This window comes from Poecilia formosa, unplaced genomic scaffold (genome assembly GCF_000485575.1).
Source record: "Poecilia formosa unplaced genomic scaffold, Poecilia_formosa-5.1.2 Scaffold68, whole genome shotgun sequence".
NCBI classification, from domain to species: domain Eukaryota; kingdom Metazoa; phylum Chordata; class Actinopteri; order Cyprinodontiformes; family Poeciliidae; genus Poecilia; species Poecilia formosa.
The window spans coordinates 1529954-1556833 of NW_006800007.1; the positions used below are offsets into that span (position 1 = coordinate 1529954).

At 39.2% G+C, this 26880-nt stretch overlaps 2 protein-coding genes across 15 annotated transcripts in view; one reads left to right on the forward strand and one right to left on the reverse strand.

The window, feature by feature from the left end:
• Positions 1-238: 238 nt before the first annotated feature.
• On the forward strand, positions 239-25223 carry tex11 (testis expressed 11). Of its 2 annotated transcripts, XR_001662498.1 has the most exons (30): positions 239-365; positions 1011-1123; positions 1949-2033; positions 2180-2259; positions 2344-2424; positions 2543-2662; positions 2861-2941; positions 3061-3146; positions 3215-3272; positions 3347-3442; positions 3514-3595; positions 4122-4200; positions 4301-4452; positions 4881-4966; positions 5069-5206; positions 5946-6048; positions 6137-6261; positions 7248-7333; positions 7809-7862; positions 7947-7987; positions 8410-8487; positions 8593-8663; positions 9971-10084; positions 10279-10351; positions 10426-10575; positions 11417-11525; positions 11601-11721; positions 12225-12392; positions 13754-13903; positions 25138-25223. XR_001662498.1 is itself a non-coding variant. In XM_007555094.2 (29 exons), the coding sequence occupies exons 1-29, from the start codon at positions 338-340 to the stop codon at positions 13823-13825; spliced, it is 2730 nt and encodes a 909-aa protein (XP_007555156.1). In that variant the 5' UTR covers positions 239-337; the 3' UTR covers positions 13826-14167. The 2 variants fall into 2 exon arrangements, 1 of the variants encoding a protein (XP_007555156.1); XM_007555094.2 differs by lacking the exon at positions 25138-25223 and having other exon boundaries at positions 13754-14167.
• Positions 17231-26880, reverse strand: part of dlg3 (discs, large homolog 3 (Drosophila)) — a 108348-nt gene continuing 98698 nt past the window's right edge. For 8 of the 13 annotated variants that reach the window (XM_016672954.1, XM_016672953.1, XM_007555095.1 and 5 more), the window contains 10 exons: positions 25167-25343; positions 24987-25062; positions 22746-22848; positions 20682-20723; positions 19430-19480; positions 19244-19345; positions 18986-19158; positions 18778-18887; positions 18600-18691; positions 17231-17930 (listed from right to left, as the gene is read on the reverse strand). In XM_016672954.1, coding sequence (XP_016528440.1) covers positions 17824-17930; positions 18600-18691; positions 18778-18887; positions 18986-19158; positions 19244-19345; positions 19430-19480; positions 20682-20723; positions 22746-22848; positions 24987-25062; positions 25167-25343 — 1033 coding nt within the window. In that variant the 3' untranslated portion in view covers positions 17231-17823. Of the gene's footprint in view, positions 17931-18599; positions 18692-18777; positions 18888-18985; positions 19159-19243; positions 19346-19429; positions 19481-20681; positions 20724-21314; positions 21361-22745; positions 22849-24986; positions 25063-25166; positions 25344-26880 lie in introns of all 13 variants that reach the window. The other 5 variants (XM_016672955.1, XM_016672959.1, XM_007555098.2 and 2 more) reach the window with 2 other exon arrangements.

Below are 26880 nucleotides of genomic sequence, written 5' to 3' on the forward strand. Positions count from 1 at the left end.
TTATGCTCCATTCAATGTTCTTGGCTTGATTCTAAAAAATACATAATTTCAATTTAGGTCCTTAAGGTCCAAAAATTTATGAAATTGAAAAACAAAAAAGGCAAGTTATTAAAGCGGTTAAGTTGCCATTCTTCAAGACGTTTTATCTTTCTAACTGTAGCAGAAGTATGAAAAATGTTTTTATTATTGTTATCATTTGGTTATATTGGAATTTCGGAATTCCGAGTGTCTGTGAACGTAACTTTTCCTTCACCCTGATTTTCGCGGCCTTGGCGTTGTCATTGAAACGGAAACAAGAAGCTAACCTGAGGTTTTTCTTTGCTCTGAAACATCAAACATGGAGCATTTTGTATCGACTGTGAAAAGTGAGTCATTTACAACTTGACTTATATTAATTGTTATTAACAAACTTTGTAATTGTGTCACTTCCTGTTGCAACAAACCTAGCTTACATGCTAGCAGGACCGTTAGCTATCGGACAAGCTACACTGCGGACAACTAGTTGCTTTGGTCAAAAATGTTATTTAATGTCCACTTGTGCCACTCTGGTTTGTTACTAAATAACTATATTTTTAGAACGTTAAGTACACGAGAGAAGATAATGAACAAAGTATTTGGTTTGGATTTTTATATTTGTAATTAATTTGAATATGTAAAACCCAGTTTGTTCTGCGTGAAACGTTTGTTTGATTTATAGAAGCTAAGTAAAGTACCATTTTAGTGATTTTAAAATCCTGACCACATTAGAACTGGCCCACGTCAAAGACTGCAATATTTAGGCTTTTCAAACCTGAGTAATTATGGGTGGGTGGATCATAATGTAAATAAATATACTGAATCTGGAAAACACATGAGATTAGATAACTTTATTTTCTCAAATCCTCTCTGGTGCTATCCCTACAGACTCTTTTGCCTTTACCCATGTTAAAAATGAAATGTATCTTCATGAAACGTATGTCTTTGCTCTCATTGTCCTGTTGACTTGTCTTCTTTCTTTTTTATTTGCTCAGCTTTCACAGATAACCTGCTGCAGAAACAGATGCCAGATTTTGATGAGGCCATTGAGAAACTCTTCTCTAAAGTGTCTGGATTAGATACTTTGACGAAAATACCGTATTCACAGGTAGATTAGATTGTTGGACATGATTTATAGCCAGTTTTACTAGTTGATGTTGTTCTAGACAAGTAAATGTAAGAAAACAAACAAAATATTTTAAGAATACCTTGGAAAATTGGTCATTATTCAGTTGGCAGTGGGAAACTGGTCCATCTTACAGCGAGAGCTACAATCTAACTGTTTAGATGAAAATATATTATATTCTTAGAATGGTTCAACTCAAACACATACCTAAATTCAACTGAAAATCTGTGTCAACACATTAAAATAGCCATTTGTTTACACAAGGCATCCAATTTGATTTTCAGGTGTTTTGCAAAGAGCGAGGGCGGCCATGTTGGTCTGTCGATATGAAAACCGGGTAGAAAAATATCCAAAACACTTGCAGTTGCAATTCCACTGAAAACAAGGAGAGTTATTTCTAAATGCCACACTTTTCAGATTTATATTTCTGAAAACAAAAAAAATTTCTATCACCTCACAATTGAGCATATAATATTGTTTTCATTTATTAAATAAAATCCCAGTTGAGTGGATACAAATCCATGACACATTTTCAGATTTTAATTTGTAAAAATTAAATAACCGCACATCCTTTTCCTTCTATTTCTACTCCTACTTTCATATAAAATACAACTATAACATGGTAAAACCTTAAAGTTGTTAATACTTTAACAACCTGAAAGTTTTAACTGCTTTAATACTTATAATGTGACGTTTAATTCAGGACTTTTATCTATATTGTTTAGTTCTGCCTCAGTTGCATGCATTAACTTTATAAAGAACTATATTTGTCTGAGTTTCATCATTAATTCTCTGTAACTTTTCCAGCTTGAAGAATGTGCCATCCAGTTGTGGAACTGGTCGGTGACCAAGAACGCCGGTGGTGCTCTGAGTAATGTTCAACAAGCCAAAGGTACGCTTCTAATCTCATGGTCTGCCTAAATGTAAGCTTTAACAGTATTCATGCTGATAGATGTGAAGTTTAGACTCAGAAGGAAGGCTGTGAACAGAATTAGTCGCAGTAATGTTGCATCATATTCAAACATTTCCATCACGCAGTTCGTCATGCCGCATGCAGTCTGCTTTACTGCTGTGAACCTGAGAATCCAACAGAGGGCGCCATCCGCAAGCAGATCCTGGTGAGCAGCACTGTAGGCCCTCCTCGACCAGCGCTCAGCATTTCATGAGGAGAAGGCCCATTTATCAGTGTCTAATCTTTACAGATGGCCAGCAAAACGGGCAGAACCTGGCTGGACTGCAAAAATCCCCAGATGGCCGATCATTTCTTGAGGCTTGCTGTCAAGGTGAAGAAAAATGAACACGCAGACGCAGAGAGAGAGCTTTAGTCGGTGCAAGTTTAGAGCAAACAGACACATGGTGTTTTTATGAAAAAAAAAAATGCTTTGTTTGCTACGTCTCTAGAGCCTGGAAACCCTCTACAGCCAGCTGATGTCCAGAGGCGACGCAGCAGCCGACGCTACTTCCTCCAAGGCGGATGTGGAGAAGGACCTGCTTCGAATTCTGTCATGCCAGGCAGAGTCGGTGAGCGCATGTGATGTTCGACACCTTCGATGTGAATATTTGTTCTTGTGATTTTTGGCAGCTCAGCAAGTGCTGTTCTGACAGACTTGCAGTGTGAAGTGTGAGACAGCTAAAATGTGAACTGAGAAACAATGAGAGGGGGAAATCTTTAATATCTGACAGGGAATAATGAAAGTTCAAGTCTGACCTCGGTTGCAGGCCGTATCCCAAGGGAATAGCAGAGAAGCCACGGTCTACATGCAGCGATGTAAAGACATGCTGCAGCGGATACCGAAAGATGTAAAACAATCCCTTCGTTTGCACATTTACAACTCTATTTATTGATTTGTCACTTTCACTGTGCATATTGTTGTTGAAAGTGAGGGGAAGCTAACTGTGAACTCACTCTCTGAACACAGACGGCGTACCTCTCCCTCATGTGCTACAACTTTGGTGTAGACACCTATAATCTGAGGAAGTTTGAGGACAGCACTTTCTGGTTGAGGTAAATATGATATTTAATGTTTGTTGTTAAAAACAGAGCAGGGGGAAACAGTAACTCTTATTTTTCAGCCAAAGCTACGACATCGGTAAAACAAGTGCGAAGTACGGCCCTGGCCCAGATGTTCTGGTGAGACTGAAGTTCAGAGTTCAGGAAAATCACTGGAAATGGTTACGGATTTAAACTTTTTTTTCTCACAATAGGCCAAAGATTTGCGTCTGCTTGCTACAGTTTATCTAGAGTGGGACTGTCAGAGGTTTCAGGAGAAGGCGCTCGATGCCGTCATCTTAGCCAACAAGGTAAGACACGAGACTGTAATTTAGAGGACAGTCATGCTTTGTGTTTGATTGTCTCTGTATGAATTCGGCAGGAGTGTGTGAGCACATCTGGGCTGTATTTAAAGTTAAGAATCCTCCTGAGATCCGAGGCCCCAGACAATCACATCAGAGCAGGTTAGTTAATAACGGCTCAATGAATTATTTATACAGACAGTGAGGCGTCGCTACCTGAACATTCAGGGATTCTTTGAAACTACTGGCAGGTTCAAGATGGAGGGAGATAAGACTTCTTTTGTATTTTTCACTTAAATTTAAGCTACAGCAACGTAATTCAATTCAATTTAATCTGGTAGGTCATTACAAAGTGGTACATAATGTTGGTGGAAGGAAAACTTAACATTTAAGACGCAAGTGGAAATACCAAAATGTGCAAAATGTGAACTAAAAAAATGTCTTTAAATTCAAAACTTTATATCCAAAAGACTTGTAGCTGTAATTATAGAGTTTTCATTTTATTTTCATTGTTGATGCACATCTCAATGATCAAATTTTTATTTCTAAAAACAAAATCTAAACCATGTATAATTTGCATCAATCTCTTGTGATGATCAAACCCCAATAAAATCTGATGGTATTTGTGGTTTTATTGTTACAAAATGTGAAAAGGGTTCTGCAGATGACTCTGCAAACGTTTTTCCAGGACTTGATGAGTTGCTGGAATCACAAGTTCCTCTTGAAGTCTGTCTGAGCGCAGTGAAACTTCTCATGTCTGAAGACAGGTTAGAAAACAAAGTCTTGATATGTTTTCCACCTTTGCTTACACACAACAATAAATCATCTGAACCCTCCTAAAGTGGGATGTTTTTGTGATTATTGTAGAGAAATGCTGGCGTTTGACTATCTGAAGCGTGTGTGTCAGCACTTTGGCTCGTCCCCTGACCTGGGTGCTGCTCTTGTGCTGCACGTTGAGCTGCTGCTGCAGAGAAACAAAGAGCTGCTGGCCAAACAGAAGATAGAAGACATCATCACTGGTACTGTTGCAATCAGATTATTTTTAATTATTGCAACTGTGCTGCAATTTTCTATGCAGGTCCTTAAAATTGGTAATAAAGAGCCTTCTAGCGATTGATTAAAAGCCTAAATTTGGAAAACATTTACATTTGAATCCAGATGTTTATATATATATATATATATATATATATATATATATATATATATTTTTTTTTTCTCCACTGTGTGAAGTTTACCTGGTCCCTGCTGTAAAATGTAGAATACCATCTCAAGACATTTATTAATAACAGTAATAAATGATATCATAATTGAAACAATCTTTTTTTAGTTTATTTGTATTGTAAAAGTTAAAAAATCTTCACCTTGAAAATGCTTGAAAAGTTCTTAAATTTCACTGTGGGAAAACTTTACAAACCCTGCATGTAAAAACCAGTCTTACCTCCCACAGGCCACTACAGCGGTAAACAGCTCACTCCAGATTCACTGACCATTATGCATGTCATTCTGTGGGATCAGGCATCAAAACATTTTGAGGTGCATTGAACTTAATTTACAAAAAAACAAAAAAAAAAACTGATTTAATACCATTTGATTAAAAACCTCTTGCAGCTGATTATCTCTGCTTTGTCATTTCAGGCTGGCAACTATGCAGAGGCTCTACAGTGGTATAACTACTCCTTCAGCTTCTTCAAGGCAGGTCAGATGGAGCCAAATCTAGCCAAGCTGCAGAGGAACAGAGCGTCCTGCCTGCTGCACCTGCAGCAGGTAGAAAAGGTAAAATTATCCAAGCATCAGCTGCTGTGATGGAAATTATTCTGCTGCAGTAGTTAATGCACACCATTATCAGTTGAATTTTGTTAAATGTGACTTGTAATGCTTACTTAAACAGGTTAGGGTGGTTAGGGTGGGTTGAACAAAACATGTCCATTAAATTTTTTGCACAAAATCATTCCTAGATAATGAGATTTTAGTCTGGTCAGTTCTGCCTGTTTTGAGCTCCTTTCAGAAAGAGCCGTTTTAGACCCTCTTGTCACTTTAAAAACAAATAAGCTGCTTCTGGCCAACTTTTACACTTGTACATGAAAATAGCTGCAAAAAGATGTGCAATTATACAACCGCACATCTTAGAAAAGCAGAAGTGGAGCCTCCTGCACAACCAACAAGAATGCATCAAATTGTTTCTGAATGGCAAGTCAAAACACAATACTCGTCTTTTCTGGCAGCCATTGTACAGCAGGTAACATTAGCTGACTAAAAGGTGCTGAAGCTCAGTTTGGGTTGCTAGGTAATGATCTGGGCTTTGCTGGGGTTTCATTCCGTATGTTTTTGAAACGGCTCATTTTCCAGACACCAAAAAAATCATTAACTTATTGCCAAAAAATGACTTGATGTTTTTTAAGCGTTTGTTCTGTTTTTAGAAACAGTAGAGATATAAATGAAAGCATCAAAAAAGTGCAAAATGTTAAATATCAATAGTAATTTTCTGAAAATTGTTTTCCATTCCTGTTCTCAGGCTAAAGAAGCAATTAAAGAAGCGGAAAGATCTGATCCTGAGAGTATCTTCACTCAATTCTGCATTTACAAGATTGCTGTTCAGGACGACAACGTACAGAAAGGTATATACATTCAATGCAGGAACTGTAACTTTAATGAGGCAATTTTTTTCTTCTTCAGCAAATTATTTGCGTTGTTTCTTTGCAACAGCTGCAGAGGCGTTGAATGCGATGGGAGTCCTGTCCAAGTCGCCTGTATCCAGCGAAGACAGGCTGCTGCTATCAGAGAGCGCAGCTTCCTGTCTCCTCTGTCTGGCAGCTCAGATTGCTCTGGAGGTAGAATTCATCACACTGCTCGTTACTCGTTCCAGTCATGAGATTAGGTCTAATAGAAAATTCATCACATCTCCCAGTGCCGTGGTGCTATTATGATGATTAGAGCGCCTCACAGTGCTACGTGGAGTTCGGACACAAATGAACGTGTTTATGTGGAGGGCGGTGATGAGGAGTGATGATCTTGTCACTTGGATCATATGATGTTGGGCAGGAGGATTTGGGAACTGACAGAAGATAACATGAATCAAATGTACTCCATCTTGAAAAGCTCAAAACATTTAAATATGTAGCATTTAAATATCATCAAACTGCAAGCAAATGTGCAATGACTTGTAGAAGTGTTAAACTTTTTCCACATTACCAACACAGACTTCAGTCTAGAGATGTTGTAAATGATTATTTTAGTAATTGAGTATTCTATCGATTATTCTGATGATTAATTAAATAATGAAATAAAAATTTGATAAAATAAAACATTGGTAAATACTGCCGTACTCAGTATTACTATCTGATATCAACATTGGCTCTAAAAATGATAGAAACGCGGACGTTATCATCAATCATGAAATCCACCTGGACCGAACTTGAAAATTGGACGTTGTGCTGCTAACACTTAGCTTTCGTCAACAACTTAAAGGCGGAAGAGAGAACACTGTGTAGCATAAATAATCACTCGGCCGCAACATGGTGCACTAAATAATAAAACATAATTTAACAAAGCTTCGAGGGAGGCAAGTTTCCTCTACAAATTTTAATAATCGAGGTACTCAAGTCATTCAAGGAATCGTTACATCTTACTTCAACGAATATAAACGCCCACCACACGTTCCATATTTTTATTTATAAACATCTATAACACTTCCTTTCACAGTTAATTGCTTTTTATCTCATAAAATTCTCGAGATACGAATATGTTTTTAAGACAGCATTACAGTTAAATAATGTCTGATCGTTTTGAATATTCGTGATGGAAATGTTTGTGACAGAATGGAAGACAGGAAACTGCAATGAAAGCTCTGGAGGTTTTATGTGAGAACTCAAAAGACGAAGCTCACGTTCTGATGGGTCTCAGGTCAGTAAAATATGTATATACGTCTGTGTCAATAATGAGAAGAATGATATATTGTCTGCAACTTGTATTGTTAATTTCATGAATACGGCCTTGAATGTTTTTGTAATTATTGAGTAACTTCATGCTCTCTTTTCACTTTTCATAGTGGATGTTACAACAGAATGCTGCTTTTCTTATTTGTTTACCTTCGTAAACTTAAAAGCAACAATCCAATATTAAATAAAAATTATATAAAATGATGTCAGGTATAAAATTTCAGCGCTTGGTGGGTCTGATGCTGGATTTGCATAAATAAAGTAATTATTTTTAGCTGGTGTGCCTTACAGATTGTAGTGATTCTGCTCCTCGGTCACCTCTAATGATCCACTGACCCATTTTCTCCAGCTTTCCCACAGAAACTGTGTTTCTGTATAACAATGTTAGTAGGTGAAAGAAAACGAGGTCAACGCCGGGTTCTTTGTTTGTATTTTCACAGGTGTTTGGTCCGACTCGTGTTCTCCTCAGCAGAAAACTCAGCTGATGGGTTGAGGTGGGGCAAAATGTAAAAAAAACAAACATGATATAATGTGATGTCTGGTTAAGGCTACACATCTAAAACAATCGATCCTTGCAGGGATGTGAATCTGGACAAACTCCTGCCGTATCTGAAACGAGGTGAGCAGATTTATAACTAATAAATGTCTGAGACCAGATGGATTTACATTTATTTCACTCTCTAGATTTAAAATCAGACTGAAGTTTTTATCTTTAATGTCATTTAGGAATACCAATACCAAAGTTACTTATTTATAAATATGAATTAGCACCAAAAATCTGTGATTTTGATTACAAAAAAAAACCACAAGAACAATCACACAATCCTTGAGGGGCAGCTAATTATTAATATTTTAACAGTTTAATGGGTTTTATCAATACATTGTGACATAACCGGACCTTTAAGAACATTTAGATTTTTGATATGGCCCAAAATGAAACTGAGTTTGACACCCTGTTGTATGTAAATATCTGATTTCAGCCGTTTTCTTCACATTTCCTCTAAAGTCTCCATAACCCTGCAAGTTTTCTCCTCCCAACAGCTCTGCAGACAATTTCACACCAGTCTCATATGACTGCTGAGCGGCGCGCCGAGGACGCTAACTGGTTCAGAAAGATTGGTACCGACTCTTTCTTTCCTTGCCACTTTAATATGACACGCTGTGCTATCACCTAAAATCTTGCGGCAGCCTCATTTTGTCGGTGTGTGGGTGCTTCTGTTGCAGCCTGGAACTCGGCTCTGCAGTGCGAGAGCAGACCTGACAGAATGAGGGATTTCTTTGTGCTGTCCTACCAGGTAAGTGTGCCGGTTGACCCCGTCATGGCCGACTGGCACAATTAAGGGATTAAATGTTGCTTTGACAAGAGAGGCAGTTTTACCTTTTGAGAATTTTACATGACTTAGACCTGTTTGTTTACAATGCATTGTTAACTTATTTAAAAAAACTAATATACGACGCGTCAGGAGAGCCGGAACACCAGCACTTGGTTCAATTCCCCCAAAACACTTTGGAAAAAGAAAAACTAATTTACTGATCCAATGCTAGGATCACGGATGAAACTATTGATTGTTAACTGGAGTATGCAGACTCCAAACATGTCATTTTCTGATAAAACAACATATTCAGAACAGTAATAAAGCCCAAACTGTACAAAATACATATTATATAGATGAAAACACCTTTGTCTGTAAATATGTTCTACCCAAAACTCTTGTAGTGGCAAAGTTTTAACTTGAACTGGTTCAAATTCACTAGAAGAATGCTACGTTATTGCATCTAAGGCAATAAAATGTTTATTTTCCTATTAAAAAAGGAATTATATGCATATTTGAATATATTTCTAATATTGTATTAACAGGGATTAGTGGTTAAAAGCCGTTTCTAAAAGCCGCTTTTTAGAAACGGCTCATTATTCATTATTTAAAGAGACAATAGTCTTCCAGTATGTAAACTTCTGATATTAAAGACATGAGTAAATTAATCTCTTATAGATTATTCATCTAAAAACATAAAATTACTTATGTTTTAGCAAAAATAAATAATTTTGGTAGTTAGAATTGGTGCCGATTTCCTTAATTTTGGGAGATTTGTGATCAGCCGATACTTGGATGTGAAGAGGATCTTATCTACCTCAACAAAGGTCTGGAAATCAGCCACTGTCCTCTTCTGCTCTGCAGTGGGAGGTTTGACTGACACGCCGACCCACCAAGTCATGTCTGCACGTTTGAAATCACTCACTGTTGTCAACTCAGCGGCTTTCTTGCTATATCTCGCAACATTTCAAACAAAAAAAAAGATCAGTATCGGCCAAAATCAGAATCGGCAGGTCAGGATCTGTAAAGATCAGTAATCAGCGATCTGCTACAAAACTACAATCGCTGCCCTCCTAATGTAAACCTCTGGTTTCAGCTGGACAGTGGTTGTATTTTCCTGCGTTATCTCATTATTCATGTCTTCTTTAGTAGTTGCTAAAATGATTTAATCAGAATATAAATGTGTTTTCTCTTCAGGTTAAACCCGCAGCCTTTAGTTAAAGCAGTGCATTCCTGTTTTCCTTCAGTTGCCAGAGATAAATAATTTGTTTTTCTGCTTGACCTTAAAGCTCTCCCTGCTGTGCCCTCCTGACCGCGCTCTGCTCATGGGCCAGAGGACGTCTCTGCTGATGGCAGCTGCTGCCTCTTTGGAGCTCTGCAGGAAGTCTCCTCACTCCACCCAGGTGTGCCACCCACTCCTCATCCTCCACATTTAGCACGCTCACCATCAAAAAGGATGGAAATTTACCAAGACCAGTGGAGAGGAGGAGAGGTGACTAACCACATTACCGGCGCAGGCGTGGGCGTCTTGCGTCGGGAGGAGAGCCGGACACTAGATGGCGCCAGTAAATCCAGAATCCTTGTGTTGGTTTCACAGGCAGAGGATCTCACTGTGGCTCTGGAGCACATTCAGGCCTGTTGGGAGGTCTGCAAAACCCTGAGAGCATCAGGTACAGCAGGCTAAAATAACAGAAACCGACAGGAAGTGGGAGTTGAACAAATATTTCTCTAAATGGATTTGAAGGCAACCTTCCAGCGGACCCGACGGACTCCCTGCTGCTGCTGTACGAGTTCGAAGCTCGTGCGAAGCTGAGCGATCCGAAGGTGGAGACGATACTGGAGTCTGTCCTGGAGCTGGAACACGTCGAAACCAAAGTGTTGGAAACCATGGCAGGTTAATAAACACTCATTTCATCAGAGGAAACGAACTCTGATTTTATCAATGGGTTTTGAAGATTTAAGTTTTGGAAAATCAGGATTTTTTATTTTTTTTTTTCATCCAAGGCCCTCCATCTTGTTTGACAAGCATGTTTTACAACTTCTGTCCATTTGGTATTGGTAAATTTAAATCATAATGTTTCAATAACACAGTCATAGTAATTATGAGAATAAAGTCGTATGACAATAAAGCCTAAATAATACAGAATAAAGTTTTAATATTACAAGAATTAAGTCGTAAGATCTGGAGAATGAAGTAGTAATTTTACACTAAGACAACTGATTATTCAATCTTATTAAAAAAGCAACTTTTTCCTCCCAACTTTTTAAGACGTCTTTTACTAAAATCGCATATTTATTTTATGATTATGTTCTCGTAATTAAATCAAAATTCTGGTAGGCTGGTCCTAATTGTACAAATTGCAAAACTAAGAGAAGGGTTGATTGAAATAAATCAAATAAATGTAATTTCTTCATTAGAAAAGAAAGCGAGAAAAAAAAGTATTGATTAAAATCAGCTAACTAAACTGAGCATTCACAACAGCATGTGCTAGCTGCAGCTTAGCATAAAGCAAGCAAGGAGATGATTGACAGCGCTAAGACCCGCCTCCTGCCTCTGATTGGTTGTTTCTAGTTAGCACTGAGAGAAGGCAAAGGAACTGGGTTTTTTTTTTTCACAGATTTTGTGCCTCATATTGTCACAACTTAAAGACAGGTTCATCAAATATTTATGATAAAAGTTACATACTGCAGCTTTAAGTATTTATTCTGTTTTTATTGTTTTTTTCTTAATGAAGGCTTAGCCATGGAGCCTCCAGCCCACTTCCCTCAGCTCTGCAAGAAGGCCCTGAGAGCTGCTCTCTCCCTGCACAGGAAGCAACCCCAAGCCGACCCGACGCACTGCAGGCAGCGCTGCGCCACATGAAAACACGCTTCCTTATTTCTGGAACCATCATTTCTAACTGTGCGTCTCCGTCTCAGTAAGTACGTCCACAGCCTGATCAAGCTGTCCCTGCCGAGCGGTGTGTCCGAGGTGGAGAGCCGCGTCCTGCAGGAGCTGTGGGATTACTTCGAGGACGCTCTGTCCATCATCTCAGCCGCGGTGAGCCAGCGCCAAGAGAACTGCTCCATAATTAACCCCCTCTCCTCCACTCTGCCGCTGCCCGCTGTTTCTTGGAAACCACTTTTTTTTTTTTTTTTATCAATGGGCTTTCAGCCACACTTCAATTAGCAGATGCTTCCATTCACCACCCCTTCCTGCCAATTTGAATGTTAATGTTCTGCAGAAATCGTCACACTGCCGGTGAGCAGCGCCTCTGAAAGGGACGTGGGATTATTGAAACATCACGCTGCCTTTCAGGCGCTGCATATTTCCCCTTTCAGAGGGAGTTATTACTTGAAAGCTGTCGAAATCTTTGGATCAAAGTAAAGGGACAAGATTAAAAGTGTTAGAGAATATGAATGAAATGATTAAAACGAGTTAGTAAAAAGGTTAACACACAAAACGGCAGGATTTGATGAACGTTTCTGAGTAAAGGGAACTTCAGTCACCCAGGTGGCTGAAAAAAAGCCTTTTTTCTAACATCTTCCTGCTTTCCTCCGCAGCCGGACGGCTTCCCAGAGATGGAGACGCTGTGGCTGCTGACTCAGGCGTGGAATGCCGGGATTCTGCTGTACAGCCTGGCCCAGTACCACGAAGCCGAGAAGTGGTGCGGCCTTGCCATGAGCTTCATCCGACACCTAGGGTCTCTGCGGGAGAGCTACGAGACGCAGGTAGAGCACCGGAGTCATCTACGGGAAAGGATTAGGTCCAAAAATATGATAAACTTCTGACCCGTTTCCTCAGAATTCAAATAAATAAAACAGGTACGTCGTTAGCATATGAAAATAATCACATAATTGTTTGTTCTCACGTACTACTTCTAAGATTAGATTTGCCTGATGATGCATACATTATTAAAGTTTTAAGAGGCACTAATAGTGTTCCGTATAGTCATTATTATTGGCTCATATCTGTAAGGTGGAACACGTGTGTTTTCTGTTTTAGCAAGTGCACACGACGGCATATTAGGGCCGTTGTAGACAGAACAAAAGTAAATTTCCACTAAAAATCTCAAATTACAAGTTGCAAAAGTTAAACATTTTTAACTTTTCAAAATTTTTCATATTTTTTCTAGAAATTTTCTTAGATTAATCTCAAAATTTTCTGGCAAATTTGACTTTTGAAACTCAAATTTCCAATAAATTTTCCTAGAAAATTTGTGGCATAAAATTACTTTTCTATTTTCTTTCCATCTGCAACGGCCCTAATAAGTTGCTGTACTTGCATCTCAGGAAATCATAGAAAAGTTAATTTATTTCAGAAATTTAACAAAAAATGTAAGTCATACAGAGAGATGCATTGTTTTTCCAGCATTACCAACACTATGTCTAGTAACTAGAGGTGCATTATGGGATATGTAGTGTTAGTGGAGGCCTTCAGTTTTAATTCTGGCTTACTGCTAATAAAACAAATAGTCTTAGAAAACGTTATCCAAGAGTTATTTTCCACAAAGGTTTAGCCATGTATAGAACAGTGTTTAGTGTATAAACAAGCATATTAATAGAAAGTTAAGTTGAAGGAAAAACGCATAGGAAAAGGCAGTAGGGATAACTGCAGCCTTGAGAGGATTGTGAAGTGTAAAACCTTCCCGAATGAAGGTAAAGTTTCCATTTTATTTGGTAATTAGAATCTGGAGGAAGACTGGAGAAATGTTGCTTGTTTTATGAAGTCCAAAGTCAGCGCAGCCGTTTGAGAGGTTTTAGAGCACTTCCTGCTTCCCCCTGCTGACAAACCTCAGAGATACGACTTGGTACCGACCCACAGTGTGCCAAAAGCTGGTCAAACGTCCACGGTGGTACGGGCCTGACCTTTAACCCCACAGATAATCGATGGGAATCTAGAAGCAGCGTGGGCTTCCAGAACCACAGGCTGATTTGCCTCCATGCCACGCTGCATTGATCCAGTAATTCATGCAAAAGGAGCCCCAACCAAGGCCAACAGTAGTAAAATAAATCAACTTTCTTTTGATGCATTTTCAGCTCATGATGCTTTAAGAAATAATAAAAATCAAGTTAAATGTTTGTTTCCACAGATGACTGGGCTCTACAGTGAAATCCTGGACAGACTGGACAAAGCGAAGAAAAACATCCACACAGAGGAGTAAAACGTTCAGCTCTTCTCTCCTACATGTTCTGTGTTGTGAAGGTGAACCCAACGGGTGCATCCCATCAGTTTGTTACAGGTAAAAGTTCTTTACGTTCAAATATCCGGGCTTCCTGGTAGACAATATTTATTACAGCTCTCAGAAAGTTTGCCGACGATTTTCCATTCGTGAACTATTAAACCCTCCTGTTTTTTTTCATATCTTTGAATATAAATCCCATAAAAACTTGCTAGATTTTGTATTTTGAATGAAATGTAATTGTACTGTTTTATATGCACATGAATGTTTCCATTTGAAGTTTTTTTGTCCTGTTGACTCATTTAAAAAACATTTTTAAATCTAGCTTTAATCTTCATTCCTTTGTGTTCAAATACCCTAGAAATTTCATGCTCTGTTCCCATCTGGTGGCAAAGTGTGAAGAAATGTTGACTTTTAAAACTTTACACAAAACATTTGGTTAGAATCAGTGTTTCTGCCAATTATATAGAAGGCCAAAAGGGACAAAATTAAAAAATACATCATTAAATCATGAATTAAATGCAACATTAAGGCAACATTGAAATAAAGGCTTAATTTAATGTTTCACAATTAATGCGTAAAATGTCATTAAATGATTAAAATCCAAACAGTTCTACAGACCAGTTTTTGCACTGCCCCTCGACTGACAGAAAATTAAATATCTTCAGTCACCATTGTAAGTTTTTATTTTAACAATTTATAGAGATTTATTAAATGGTAAAAATTAAGCATTTATTTAAAGTTAGTTTTAACTAAATGCATCATGTAGTCAAATTATCTACCTATTAAATTAAACAATTTATTTCATGATTTAATCACACTTGTTTTTTGTCCCTTTTGGCCCTCCATACACAGGATGGAAAAAGTATAACACGTTTCTATGGCATTATTTATAGGCGCTTCTTTTTTGTGTCTAAAGGACAAACAATTTTGCCTAAATATTAAAAATTGATCCATGTTGCAAACATTTGACTCCCCTAAAATGTTGCAATTTTATAGGGGATAAAAGGAAGAAGAGAAAAACAAAAGTAATCATTAAAACCAAAATTTAAAGGCTTACAAATTTGAAAAATACATTATTTATGTCCGTTAAAGACTTATTTCTATGGCCAAAATAAAACGAACCCCAAGGGTTTAAAATTTGCACTTGATTGCCCGAGCCACTTAAAGCAGAATAACAAGCACATCAAGATTATAACTGAGTCACATATTTTATTTTCAAACAAATAAACTCTCGTCAAGTCCCAAAATAAAACCCAAACAAAAAAGTTGCAGGACCGCGTTCCCTCATGACTAGGACAGGGAAGACCATGAGGCCGAGTGTCCTGATAGGCTGTACCACCTGCAGTGACAGGAAGGAAACTACTGTACAATCAAAGGGTTCATGTTTGCAAGCACTTACTGCACAATGTGCCAGAACAGAAACATATCATCACCCCAAAAAGTACAAACAAAAAGAAAAAGAAAAGCCTGAGCCCCCTGCCCGATCCCCTTCCCCCCATAAAATAAAATAAAAAATAAAAATAAAACGCATCATGTCTCTCGTCAGAACGTCCCTGGCCAGTTATACACACACAGATGCGTTCAGGTACCGTTAACCTCAATGGAAATAGGAGTGATATCGAGTTCTTTGGGCTTTGACGCGGCTGACTGAGGTATGAATACACACGTTATTAACAGTCAGCTGGATGTGCGCTAAACACCAGAGAGGACCGACTTTAAGCGTCTAACCATGGCAGTTTCCGCCTGCATTGCTTTTATTTTACAATATATCTTCGTTTTTTGAATCTATACACCCAGACAAGAAATCACACGTAGACAGTTCCCTACTCCAGGGAACCGGATCCCCGTCTCGCTAGCCAACCGTTCCCATGAGAAATACTGACGTTACAGCACATTTTTAAACAGAGCTTGAAGCTCAGGAGTAGCTCAAACTTTTACTTACCTGACGTCTGCGGTCTATAAAACCTGTCTGTCCGAGTTCGAGTCACACATGCATGAAGCACAGGTGAGGAGGGGACGCGTGGGGGAGGGGCTTATTTACATTGTTCAGCTACCACACCGTTTTGAAACAGTCTGCAAGCAGTTTATAAATGGCTCTGTTCCCTTCGGTTATTCCCTGAACTCTGGTTTTGACACAGGTAATGACAGCTGGTTTAGCAGTGGTGCCTGGCAGGTGGGCACACCTGATCGGAAAAAAAACGCCCGCAGGTGTACAGGTGCTGTGTGAGCCGGAGAAAGAGGGAGAGAGAGAGAAAGAAGGGGGATCCCCAGACGTCTGGGTTCCAGGCAAGTTAAACACAGAAGAATTAAAATATGAAAAACTAAAAGGCTGAGAGGGTTCAGAGGTCTTGGGTCACGTTTTCGATGTCGAGCTGCGAGTCCTGCAGGAGAGAAAGCGATGATGTCCAGTTAAAAATGAAGCAGGAGTGCCCCTCTTCTAGTAATCCGGCATCACCTCTAAGAGCTCAACACAGTGGTTCAGCGTCAAGAAGGTTTATAGATACACAAAGCATAAAAGATTTACTCAAACCCAACTTTAGTGTTTTCTCTTTTTGGCAGAGGGGGGACAATTCAAAAACAGGTTAAACTGACTCTTTAATTGTTAGAACATCCAATACAATTATTGTCTTGTTCTACCCGTTTTTAAGGCCGCCACACACGGCGGCGGCAGCGGCTGATAGGACAGTACCATGTGACCAATCAGAAGTGAATCGTCCTGGAAGGCAGAGAGTGTAATGGGGTCGTCTACTGCTCAACAAGAGTCGGGAGGCTCTACCTGTCTGGATCGGAAAAAGCCAAATTGTTTGATTACACAGAAAAAAAAAAAAAAAAAAATGATTACACAGAAAAAGAAAAAAAAAAAAACAGGAAAAAAAAGGTTGGAAAAGTAGAAGTAAAAGGAGGTAAGACTTGATTTTTGATCTATTGCACTTAATGTCTGACCTCCTGGCTCTTTGAGGGCACAACATGTAAAGATCTCGCCCTCTTCGGCTGCTTCCAGCCTCCCTCACAGACAACAGGTAGTCACAAAACAGAATTTGTATTAGATGTAAGGCAGTTTGGTGTTTTGCAGAGAGCCCGGTTACACTTCTCTACCCCCGTCCTTTACAGAGCAGCTAAAAACCACAAGCCAAAAAATAAAATCGAATTTAAAAAAAAAATAAATCCCGCAAGGAAAAAATCTAAACAGCCCTCCGAATGACAGTTCTAACGAAGTGTAAAATGTGAAGTTTTCAATATGCTGTAAAATCTCAGAAGGACTTAATGATTTATCTTGTGATCTTATAATATAAATGTAGAGATTCACAACACATTTCTTCCTCTTGATCCGCCATCTTTCCAGACGACCAAACAGCGAGCTGGTTCGTGATAATAGATCACCAGTTTTTTTTTTTTAGTAGGCTCCTCCGCTAATTTCCTCTGTCGGTATAAACAAGAGAGACAAACAGTACCATCAGCAGGGCTCAAATTTGATCCAGTCCGCTTAGAAAAAAAACCCAAAAAACTAAAAACAAAACTCTAATTGTTCTTCAACCTCTCGTCTTTTTAAATGTGATCTGATGAACATTTACAAAGTGTTCCAACTTGGTATGATTTGTCTATATTTCTTCTTTTTGAATCACTACTCCTCCTCCTTCCTGACACCGATCTCCAGGCCGTTCCTAGTCCACAAAAGGAAGTTGATCCTTTTCCCTTTTTGCTTTCGTTTGACAAATTCCTTTGGAATGGCGATTCCAGTCTTGAATGGTTTTGTTGAGAAACTCATGCAGGGGTGTGCACAGTCACAGTAATGGTGATAAAGACTTCTTTTTCATTTAGAGAGTAACATAATGATGACACTAAAACTGGATATGAAACATATCTGCAAAAAGGAGGTGAGGAGCGGGGGAGAGGGGTTGGCATGTGGACGTGGGTGGGGTCTCTGGGGGGCAGGAAGGGAGCTCTGCGGTGCCGCTGCAGGTTGGACGGCCGGGAGCTCAGAGCTTCTCTGGGGAGGGAATCCAGATGTATGGCCCGGACTGCTCCTCGATGATTAGCTTGATTTTGTTGTAGATCTCCTCTAGCGAGTCACCCTGTACAATAGCTGCAAACAAAAACAAAAAGATTTACTTCCTGATTTTATGTAAAATGAATCAGTGTTCCCAACCATGGTCCTTGAGGAACACCGCAAGGGAAATTTACAAAGACTCATTTACAAAGGTTGGTTCTCAGTCAGGGCTGGGCGATCTGACTTAAATAGAAAATCAAAGATTTCCATCAAAATCTAGTTTTTCTACTTCTCTTAAAGCCGCAGTAGGTAACTTTTATAAAGTATGGTTGTCACATATTTATTAAAGTTATCACTATCACCACCACGATTTAACACACTGAACTATAGTAGCAGATATTAAAAGGTCATTTATATTTTCACAGCACATTTAGTAACCGTCTATGGTACCATGCTGCCCAGAGGCAACAGATTCATTTATTTATTTTTAAAGGTTTTGGTGGCACGATTGGCCTTTACTCAATGTGCACTACGGCAGAAGTTAAAATCCTTGATTTTTCTTATTTTCTACTTTTCTTTTGAATATTTCAGACAGACTCTTTGGAACTAATACGTGAACCCACTGCATTTAGAAAGTGTTTTACCCACAAATTAAGACAGTTTGTCATTTCAGACAATTTAATTACTGTATGAAAATAAACGTGGAAGGCTTTAAGTCTTTCATAACTACTGAGAGTAAATAAGTCAAAAAAAGCAGCAACCAACCTGTGAAAAACTCTCCAAAGTCTTGCTCCAGCTTAACCGCCTTGTCAAAGATTTTATTGGCCTGCTCGTACGTCTGCCGCTTATTCATTTCCCTGAATGGAAACAAGACAAAGTTACTCCAAAATGCTCAGAAGCTGCTGATATTTCGGTCGCATCGTGTTGAAAGTCTGCTGCTTACATTAGAGCTTCAACGGATTTTGGTTTTATAAAGATGGCGATCGGATAAAGTTGTGCTTGCTGCAGTCGTTTTATGGCGTTCCCAGACACATCCAGAATGCAGTGTTTCCCCTGAAGGCACATTAGGACCAATAAATACCCAAACATCGACACTTTACAGCTTCACAACCTGCTGAATGTTTTGATTTCTTTGAAAACTTGACGCCTACCCGCTCTGCCACAGTTCTGACAGATAGGATGCTCGTCCCATAGAGGTTCTCATTAAACTGGCCGGCCTCAATAAATTTATTATCCTGAATATCTTTCTCCATTTGCTCCCTTGAACCCACAAAGTGGTAGTCCTGCCCGTCGATCTCGTTCTCTCGCCTTGGACGGGTTGTATCTGCGGAGGCAAACAGAACAGGTTTATTTCTCCGTCTCCGATTGTGAGTTCGCCACGCCGTGCACAACGTCGGGCGCCAACTTACGGGGAACGCACGAGCCAAACTTGTGGGGGAACTCGGAGATGAGGTCGTCGTTTACTCTGTCCTTCATTGGGCCCAAAATGATCACAGGCCTTGTGTAGTGGACTTGAATTGAAACAGGAAAAGTGAGTTTACAGAATGACAAGAGACACCAAACATTTCCTTAGAGCACAGAGAGTTCCCACTCACTTTCCTGCCGAATGACTGGCTCATAGGAGAGGATCGTGTCCTCTTGACCCTCTGTAAGAAAACGAAGCAAAGAAAATGAAAACATGAACATTTTTGTACTTTCTGAAGACACCAGTGCCTCATTACTTTTCTCTCACTTTACAACCACGAAATTCAGTTTATTTCTATGGCAGATCAACACAAAACAGTGTGTTATTGTACACTGTATAGAAATCTAAAGTGTATTTTATATTTATACTCCCAAATTAAATCCTGTGCAGTTAATGGCTTTAAACAGAGTGGCTGCTGTTTCTTGAAACTTTAATTTATGTATCTGGGGCTGAAACAATTAATCGAGATGAATCAATTAGTGAAATATTTGTCTATATGTATACACATATATAACCTACAAAATTAACCTACAAATGTGTACCATTCTAAAAATGGTGACGCGTGAACTATAGGAATGGTATATTACTGTATTTAAGCAATAAAATTTTTATTTTCCTACTTATAAAGGATTCATTTTTGTGCATCTTTTACTGTATTTCCAATGTTGTGTAAAAAGGCTGAAGAGGTTGAATAAGAATAATCTGCAGAATGTGTCAAATCTTTTTCTTATCTGACAAATTGTCAGAATAATTGAAGCCAAAATAATCATTAGTTGCAGGTCCCCATGCTCCTTAAAATGTCTTAAATTGATTAGCAACAATGTATATTGGTCTTAAATTCGTTAATCACCGGCCTTAACTTTTGTGGTGGCAGAACTATTTTATCTCAGATTTTCTATGTAGTTTTTTTTTTTCCTCATGAGACTTTTCTGTCAGACAAATGATAGAGCTGCATGTTTATTGCATTCTGTGACTTAAGGCAGTTCAGGCTACCGCTAACTAGCTGCTAACTTGCTAGTTAGTTAGAAAGGTTTTTATGGGTTAAAGTAAATTAGTTGCCAGTTTGCATAATGATGTCTGTCTTTGCTTCTCTTTGCTAGTGGCTCACTTCTGTTGCCAACCCATTAGATGCTTGGCACTGCCACTATGTAAAATATATTGACGTGTGATTTTAACTGCATCTCTTATTTAACGCAACACTGTAATTGTGAAATTGTGTTTTTTCGACATGAGCAGAATATCAAAGTTTTGCCCACATTTGTTGTGGAAACGCAGCTGATGTGTGAAGCTGGTAGAGACTTGCAGATTTCAGATTTTATTGACCTACCATATAAACTCCTAAAACACAACGAAGCACTCAATATAAAATTAAAATGACTTACTTGAACTACTTTCACTGTCACTTGTGTTGGATGTCAGACATTCTGAAAAGCAAAAAAGTGAAAATCTCACATCAAACTGTCATTTTTTAATTAATTCAAAGGTTTAAAATGTAAGTTCACCTGCCTAAATAGCTTCAGCCCAACCATGTTTATCAACTGTTGGGCCTTTTAAGAACAAAAAGAAAATAAAAGGGCAAAGGGGAAATAAAGAAAGCAGAAGTTCTTCTATTTGCGACAGTCAAGCTTTTGCAAAACTAGGGAAGTGGTTTTTAGGTGCAAGCAATAGGAAATTAAGTGTTTCCTGTGACTAGACCCAGTATTCCCAGTCCAAATGCTTCGTATTGGTCGCCTCCAAGCAGACAGAGTTACAACACATGCATCGTAACTCTGTGACCTTAAGAGACAAACAGAAAGACCCCCAGGAGACTGAAGAAGTGTCACCCTGGCTCCCATAGGAATGCAGCCTCTGTACATACTGTGAGTCTGAGGGGGGTGTGTGTGTGTGAGTGTGTGTGCGCGCGCGCCCTCTCCACCCTCTAAATGTGTGTGGTTCTCGCATTCCCATCTGGGTCTGCAGTGACAAAGCGTTCTCTCTGGGGACAGCTGCTTGACACGGTGCAACCACACACTTACTCAAACTCTTTGATCCATAAAAGTCATCGCTTAACCCCGGGAAGTCCTAGATGTCCCGACAGGTGAGAGCGGAAACCAAGAGAAGAAAAGCAGAGAGGAAGAAGAAGAGGTTAGTGAGAGTCGGAGGGGGGCGAGGCAGAGGAGGAGGAGAGGAAGAGGAGTGTGCCCGCTGACACACGGTGCTGTCATGCTCATTAAGCCTGAGCTCCACTTTGTTCATAGTAAGCCACTGCTTTTCAATTACACAGGCCCAATCCCATTAAAACGGGATTTTGACCTGCTAAGAGTTAAAGCTTCAGCCCAGTAATGAGATTCTCCTTGTTCTGGGGTCAATGACTGACTGGAGAATCGATCAGGACTTAAAGCTGCATCATGTGACCTTTTGTACATAATTGTTCAAACTGTCACCATGTCGTGACAGTATAATATGAGTCAGATAGCAGGCCTGTCGCAACAGCAAATTTAGCTCAATTATCCCAGTAATTATTGCAATAAACAATAATATTGACACCATTTTCAGGTAATATGTTAATAATGGCATAATTGAGATTCACCCTCTTTAGGATTAACTTTAATTTTGAAAAGAACACTTCACACAGGTACTAAAAATTATTTTGAATATCCCAAATAATCAAAAATGGTAAAGAAAATGGAAATAAAAATCACTTAGAACTGGAAACATAGAATAAATTTAATTATGATATCTGTAAACAAAATAACCCTTCAGAAAATATCAGAATGGAAATTACAGAGCCTATTTTAATTGATTTGATCAATTAGAAAAAGAAAAACAAAATCTAGTCTGTTTTCTCTTGGTACTAACTTGAAACAAACACTATAAGCGCCGTCAATCAGGCTCATGTATCCCGCTTGCTCTCAAACAGTTTCTGCCCGTAAATCTCTGCCATTAGCATATTTAGCAGCGCTTCCACAAGATTGATTGACAGCGCCAAGACCCTCCTGTGGGCTTTGATTGGTTGTTTTTGGCCAGGAGCGGTTCATTTTTTCAGACGGCTGTAGTAGCACAGAAACGAGAAACTCCATGTTTTCACAAATCATCTGTCTCATATTGAACTGTCAGGACATGGTGACCTTTTAAACAAATATGTAAAAACTTTTTGTTTTTTCAAATAAAAGTTACATACTGCAGTTTTAAATAAATAAATACTAACAGCTGGCAGCACAAACGCAGCCAGACACTCCTCTGGAGGCGATGCGGTCACACCAGAGAGGAACCCCACGCCTCCTCCTGTGGGGAATCTCTCTGGGAATGGGAGCGGTGCCGCCACACACACCGTCCCTGAAGGTGAGCGGAAAGATGAAAGACGAAAGAAGTGAAGCATGAAGGGGGGGAAAGGACCAAAGAAAAGAAAAAAAAAGAGGAGAGAAACCCCCCAAACCCGCCCCTCGATCACACAGCTCGATACTCACGTTCAGTCTCCACCAACTCGTGCACAATATTCTCCTTGCTCTTGTAAAACGGGAACTTGCGTGAGAGGTTGAAGCTTTTTTTGCGCTTCACTTTAACTTGCTGCTGATGTGAGGGTGAGAGGGGGGAGGTGGGTGGCAGGTGAGGGAGGGAGGGAGGACAAAAACGACAACAAAAAAACAAAAAAACAGACAAGGTTTCAATGAAGGTACTCCACAACCATGCAAAAACAAGGAGGACGGGGCAAATGAAATGTAAACAATTCACATCAAATGATGAACATGAGGAACAGGTAATGGGTGAAACCGAATGGAGCGTCAATGTGAAGGAGACGGGCGACTGCAGACCAAATTAAACATTTACTGTTTAAAAATTAATCACCATTAATAATCAGATTCATCCTCTTTAAATTCAAATCTGAAAGCTAAAGCCTGTCCAGGTGCGTCTTAGTGACTCAAGCCATCAGAAAACGTTGATTTATTTCAATAATTCAGTTCAAAAAGTAAAACTTATGGTGCATCATTTACACCAGTCCTGTTTGGTCCACTTTAATCAAACTCTGATTTGCTTAGAAAGTCCAGTTCATTACTGTGATGTAGACCCAAGAAAACCTCAGTCTCTGTTGAAGTGAACTCTGGTGTTGGTTTGAATGGATATCCGAACGCCAAGCAGACTGGAGACCGCCCCAAAAGTAGGAAGTGAACTATAGCACAGGGCATTCTGGGTAGATGCAACAAACATGCCAGTCTAGCGATAGTGGGAGAAATTATTTGTGGTCTGAGAAATTCTCCATCGCCTAAAATCTGATGCCATGATATTTTTATTTACATTTCATGAAGAAGAAAGTTGCCCTCACTGTCTTCTTCTGGGGTTTTTATGTCATTTCCTTCAGTGGTTTTTGGTGCAGCGCCTCCACAGGCGAGGAGGGCAACGGGTTTGTGCAGTGAAAGCAAAACACCAGCTAAAAATGGAACAAATGTTGCAACTTTGGTCCCCAGTCGAACCAGGTCTACTGGACTATCAGCTGAGAAAACATCTTTAATTACACACAGTGATAGTTTTCACTAAGTATTTATATGTGTTTGTTAATCCTACAGCTAATGCATTTCTAAAACTAAGTCACTCATAAACTGATGGTGGACCTCAAACATGGATTCTGTCTCTTCGATCTTCCTTGACTGACGTCAGACTGCCTCAGGGCAGCCGTGGCTACAATCCTGTAGCTTCCCGTCGTCAATGTGTGAATGAGAATGAATGATTTCATGTAAAGTGTCCTAATAAAGCACTACACAAGTCTGATATCATTTCACTTAATTTCCTTCAGACCTTTATTTCCAAATTTAAAGAAAAAAGAAATTACCTTCATCTTAAAAGAGGACATGGAGACCACCGAGGAACCCGTCAGTGTGTTTTGTAAAAAACAATTGACGTTTCCACCTGAGGGCATGTAGCTCATCTGTGTGCTGGTTTCTGAAACTTCTTCAAGATGTTAAATACTCCTCTGAAGTCTGTAGTTATTTCTTGTGCGGGTTTCTCTACCACCATACTTTCTTCTTCCACTCAACTTTAGGAAGCATCTTAATGCAATACCCCTATTTTTGAGAGCTGAATTAGGTGTTTATGAGCTGCACTTTTAACTAAATCTGTGTTTTCCAGCTCTTCATACATAGTTTTATTTGAACTGAATCATTGAACTTAAGTAACCTTTTGATGATATTCGGTACTTTACAACAAGTCTCCCCTTATAGATGGCTAATAATAGTTTATAGATATGTTATCCATTCATTTATAAACAATTTATAAGTCATTAACTGTTTCTTATGCATTAATTCTCAGAAGGAGACTATATGCTGAAAAGTCACATTTACAAATAACTAGATAAAATATGTAGGTGAATAGACTTGGCTGACTCTTTGGCAAAATGGTAGATTTTGTCTGCTCTCCCTTAATTAATGCATAATAAACAATTAATGACTTATAAAGTGCTTAGAGCTGAATTTACATATTTATTACCTATTTATTAGACTTCTACTGTAAAATGGTTCCTGATATTCTAATTTACAGAGAAGTGCCTGTGAATGTTTTGATTACAAACAAATCGTCTCCAGGGAGCTGCTCTGTAATCAATCGGGTAAATTGATCGCTCTCGCTTCGGTAAAGAGGTGCTGGTCGCTTTCCTGCTCGGCAGGAAGTGGGACGTCTCCCCCGCTGGGGCCCCGGGGCCGGTGGTCCCCCACACTTACCCTGTTGGACTCAATCATGCCTGTCCTGGCGTGGAACTTGACAGTTTTTAATCTGGCTCGCTCTTTCTTTTCCACTCTGGGGAAGGAAAAAAAAAAAAACATTTTTGGTTTTTAGATGTTATTACTCAAGCTTTTTTTATTTCCTTTGAAGGAAATAAAAGCACAAATGGAGGAATATACCTTTTCTTGCTTGGAATGACCCCGATCTGCTCGCTCTCTCCGTGCGGAGTGACGAGCCTCGCCTGCCACCACTCATCGTCAGAAGCGTTGATGACATGAAGGATATCGCCATAAGAGAAACTCAGGCCTTGGCTGGGCAGGCAGCTGTCTCGTGCTCGATCGTAGTCAAAGAGAGCTCTACAAAAAATAAACACAGATTTGAGTTAGTTTTCCTCTGATGTATTATATCTGTGCATAAATTCACAAAAACCAAACAGAGTTAATAAACAGGAGAGGGAGGAGCAGAAATGCCAGACACAGTATTTGTTTTTTTTGTTTTTTTGTGTGTGTTTTGTCTTTACAGAGTGTATTAACTAAAGATGCACTGATCTGATATTGATATCTGTATCGGTCCTGATATTGACAAATATTCTACATCAGGTATTGGCAAATATGTGGACGATCCATGAGGGCAGATCTATTCAGTCTCATTCTATGCTTTGTGCTCTGAGAGACGTCATGATTTATTTTACATATTTATATTTAGAATTCCTAATTGCATTTTCTGAACCAATTTTAAGAAGTTTATTTTTACATGTTTTAAAGGAGTCAACTTTTTACATTGGCTTATAGTCCTCATTACATTGACTGAACAAATTAAAGTTGCTTTTACACGTTTGACAAATCTTGTGGAGCTGTTGGTGTATTTTAGTGTTAGTTTTTGGTAGAAAACCTTGGGAGTGGATTAAAGCAGAGACTCTGAGCCAAACCTTCTCATCCAACATCAGTGTCTGACCTCGTATATACTGTATACATGTATGAAGGAATACTTTTGCCAGTACTGTGTCTGTACTCAGTCAAGAGGTCGGTCATTACGGCGGCAGTTTGAAAACCTATTTGTCAAACACAGAGGTGCTACTTGTTGGAAAAGCTATACTTACTTAAACTTGTACTGGTTGAAAGTATAGAAATAACTTGCTAATGTCAACACATTATGACCCAGCATTAGAGCCACATTAAGAAAGTGTATAAAAAAAAAATTACGGGACTAATATTAATACTTTAATTCCACTTAATTCTCGTAATGCTGACTTTATTCTGATTATTTTGTCTTTATTCTCTTAATACCATGACTGTTCTCAAAATATTACGACTTTATTCTCATTATTTTGACTTTATTCTTGTAATTTTGTAAGGTCCTGATACTCAGTCATACATTATAACAATGAATAATTTTTATTTAATATTTCCCCTCATACTGATTATAAACCAGGGTTGTCCAAAGTCGGTCCTCGAGGGCCAGCATCCTGCACGTTTTAGTTCTCTCCCTGGTGGTAGTAACAACCTTTTCAGCTCGTCAATGTTCCTCTTAGGGCTTCTAACGAGCCATCATTTGATCCAGGTGCGTTAAATCAGGGAGAGAACTAAAACATGCAGGATGCCGGCCCTCGAGGACCGACTTTGGACATCCCTGTTATAAATCGTTTCAACAACCAGCATGTTTGTGGTCCTGCAGGGCCTCACTACCTTGTTGGACACGTAAACCAGCAGGCGTTTCTAACTGGAGTAACGTCTTGTTTTACTGGTTTAGGTTTTCTTAACATTTTGTAGGCCATATGTCACAGAGCGGATGACAACCCAACCATCCTGTTCATCGGTTTTTAAGATTTCAACCTGCCTGACATAATCCTGCTAACCGAAACTAGAGCCGGGAAGACAAACAACGGTGAAGCGA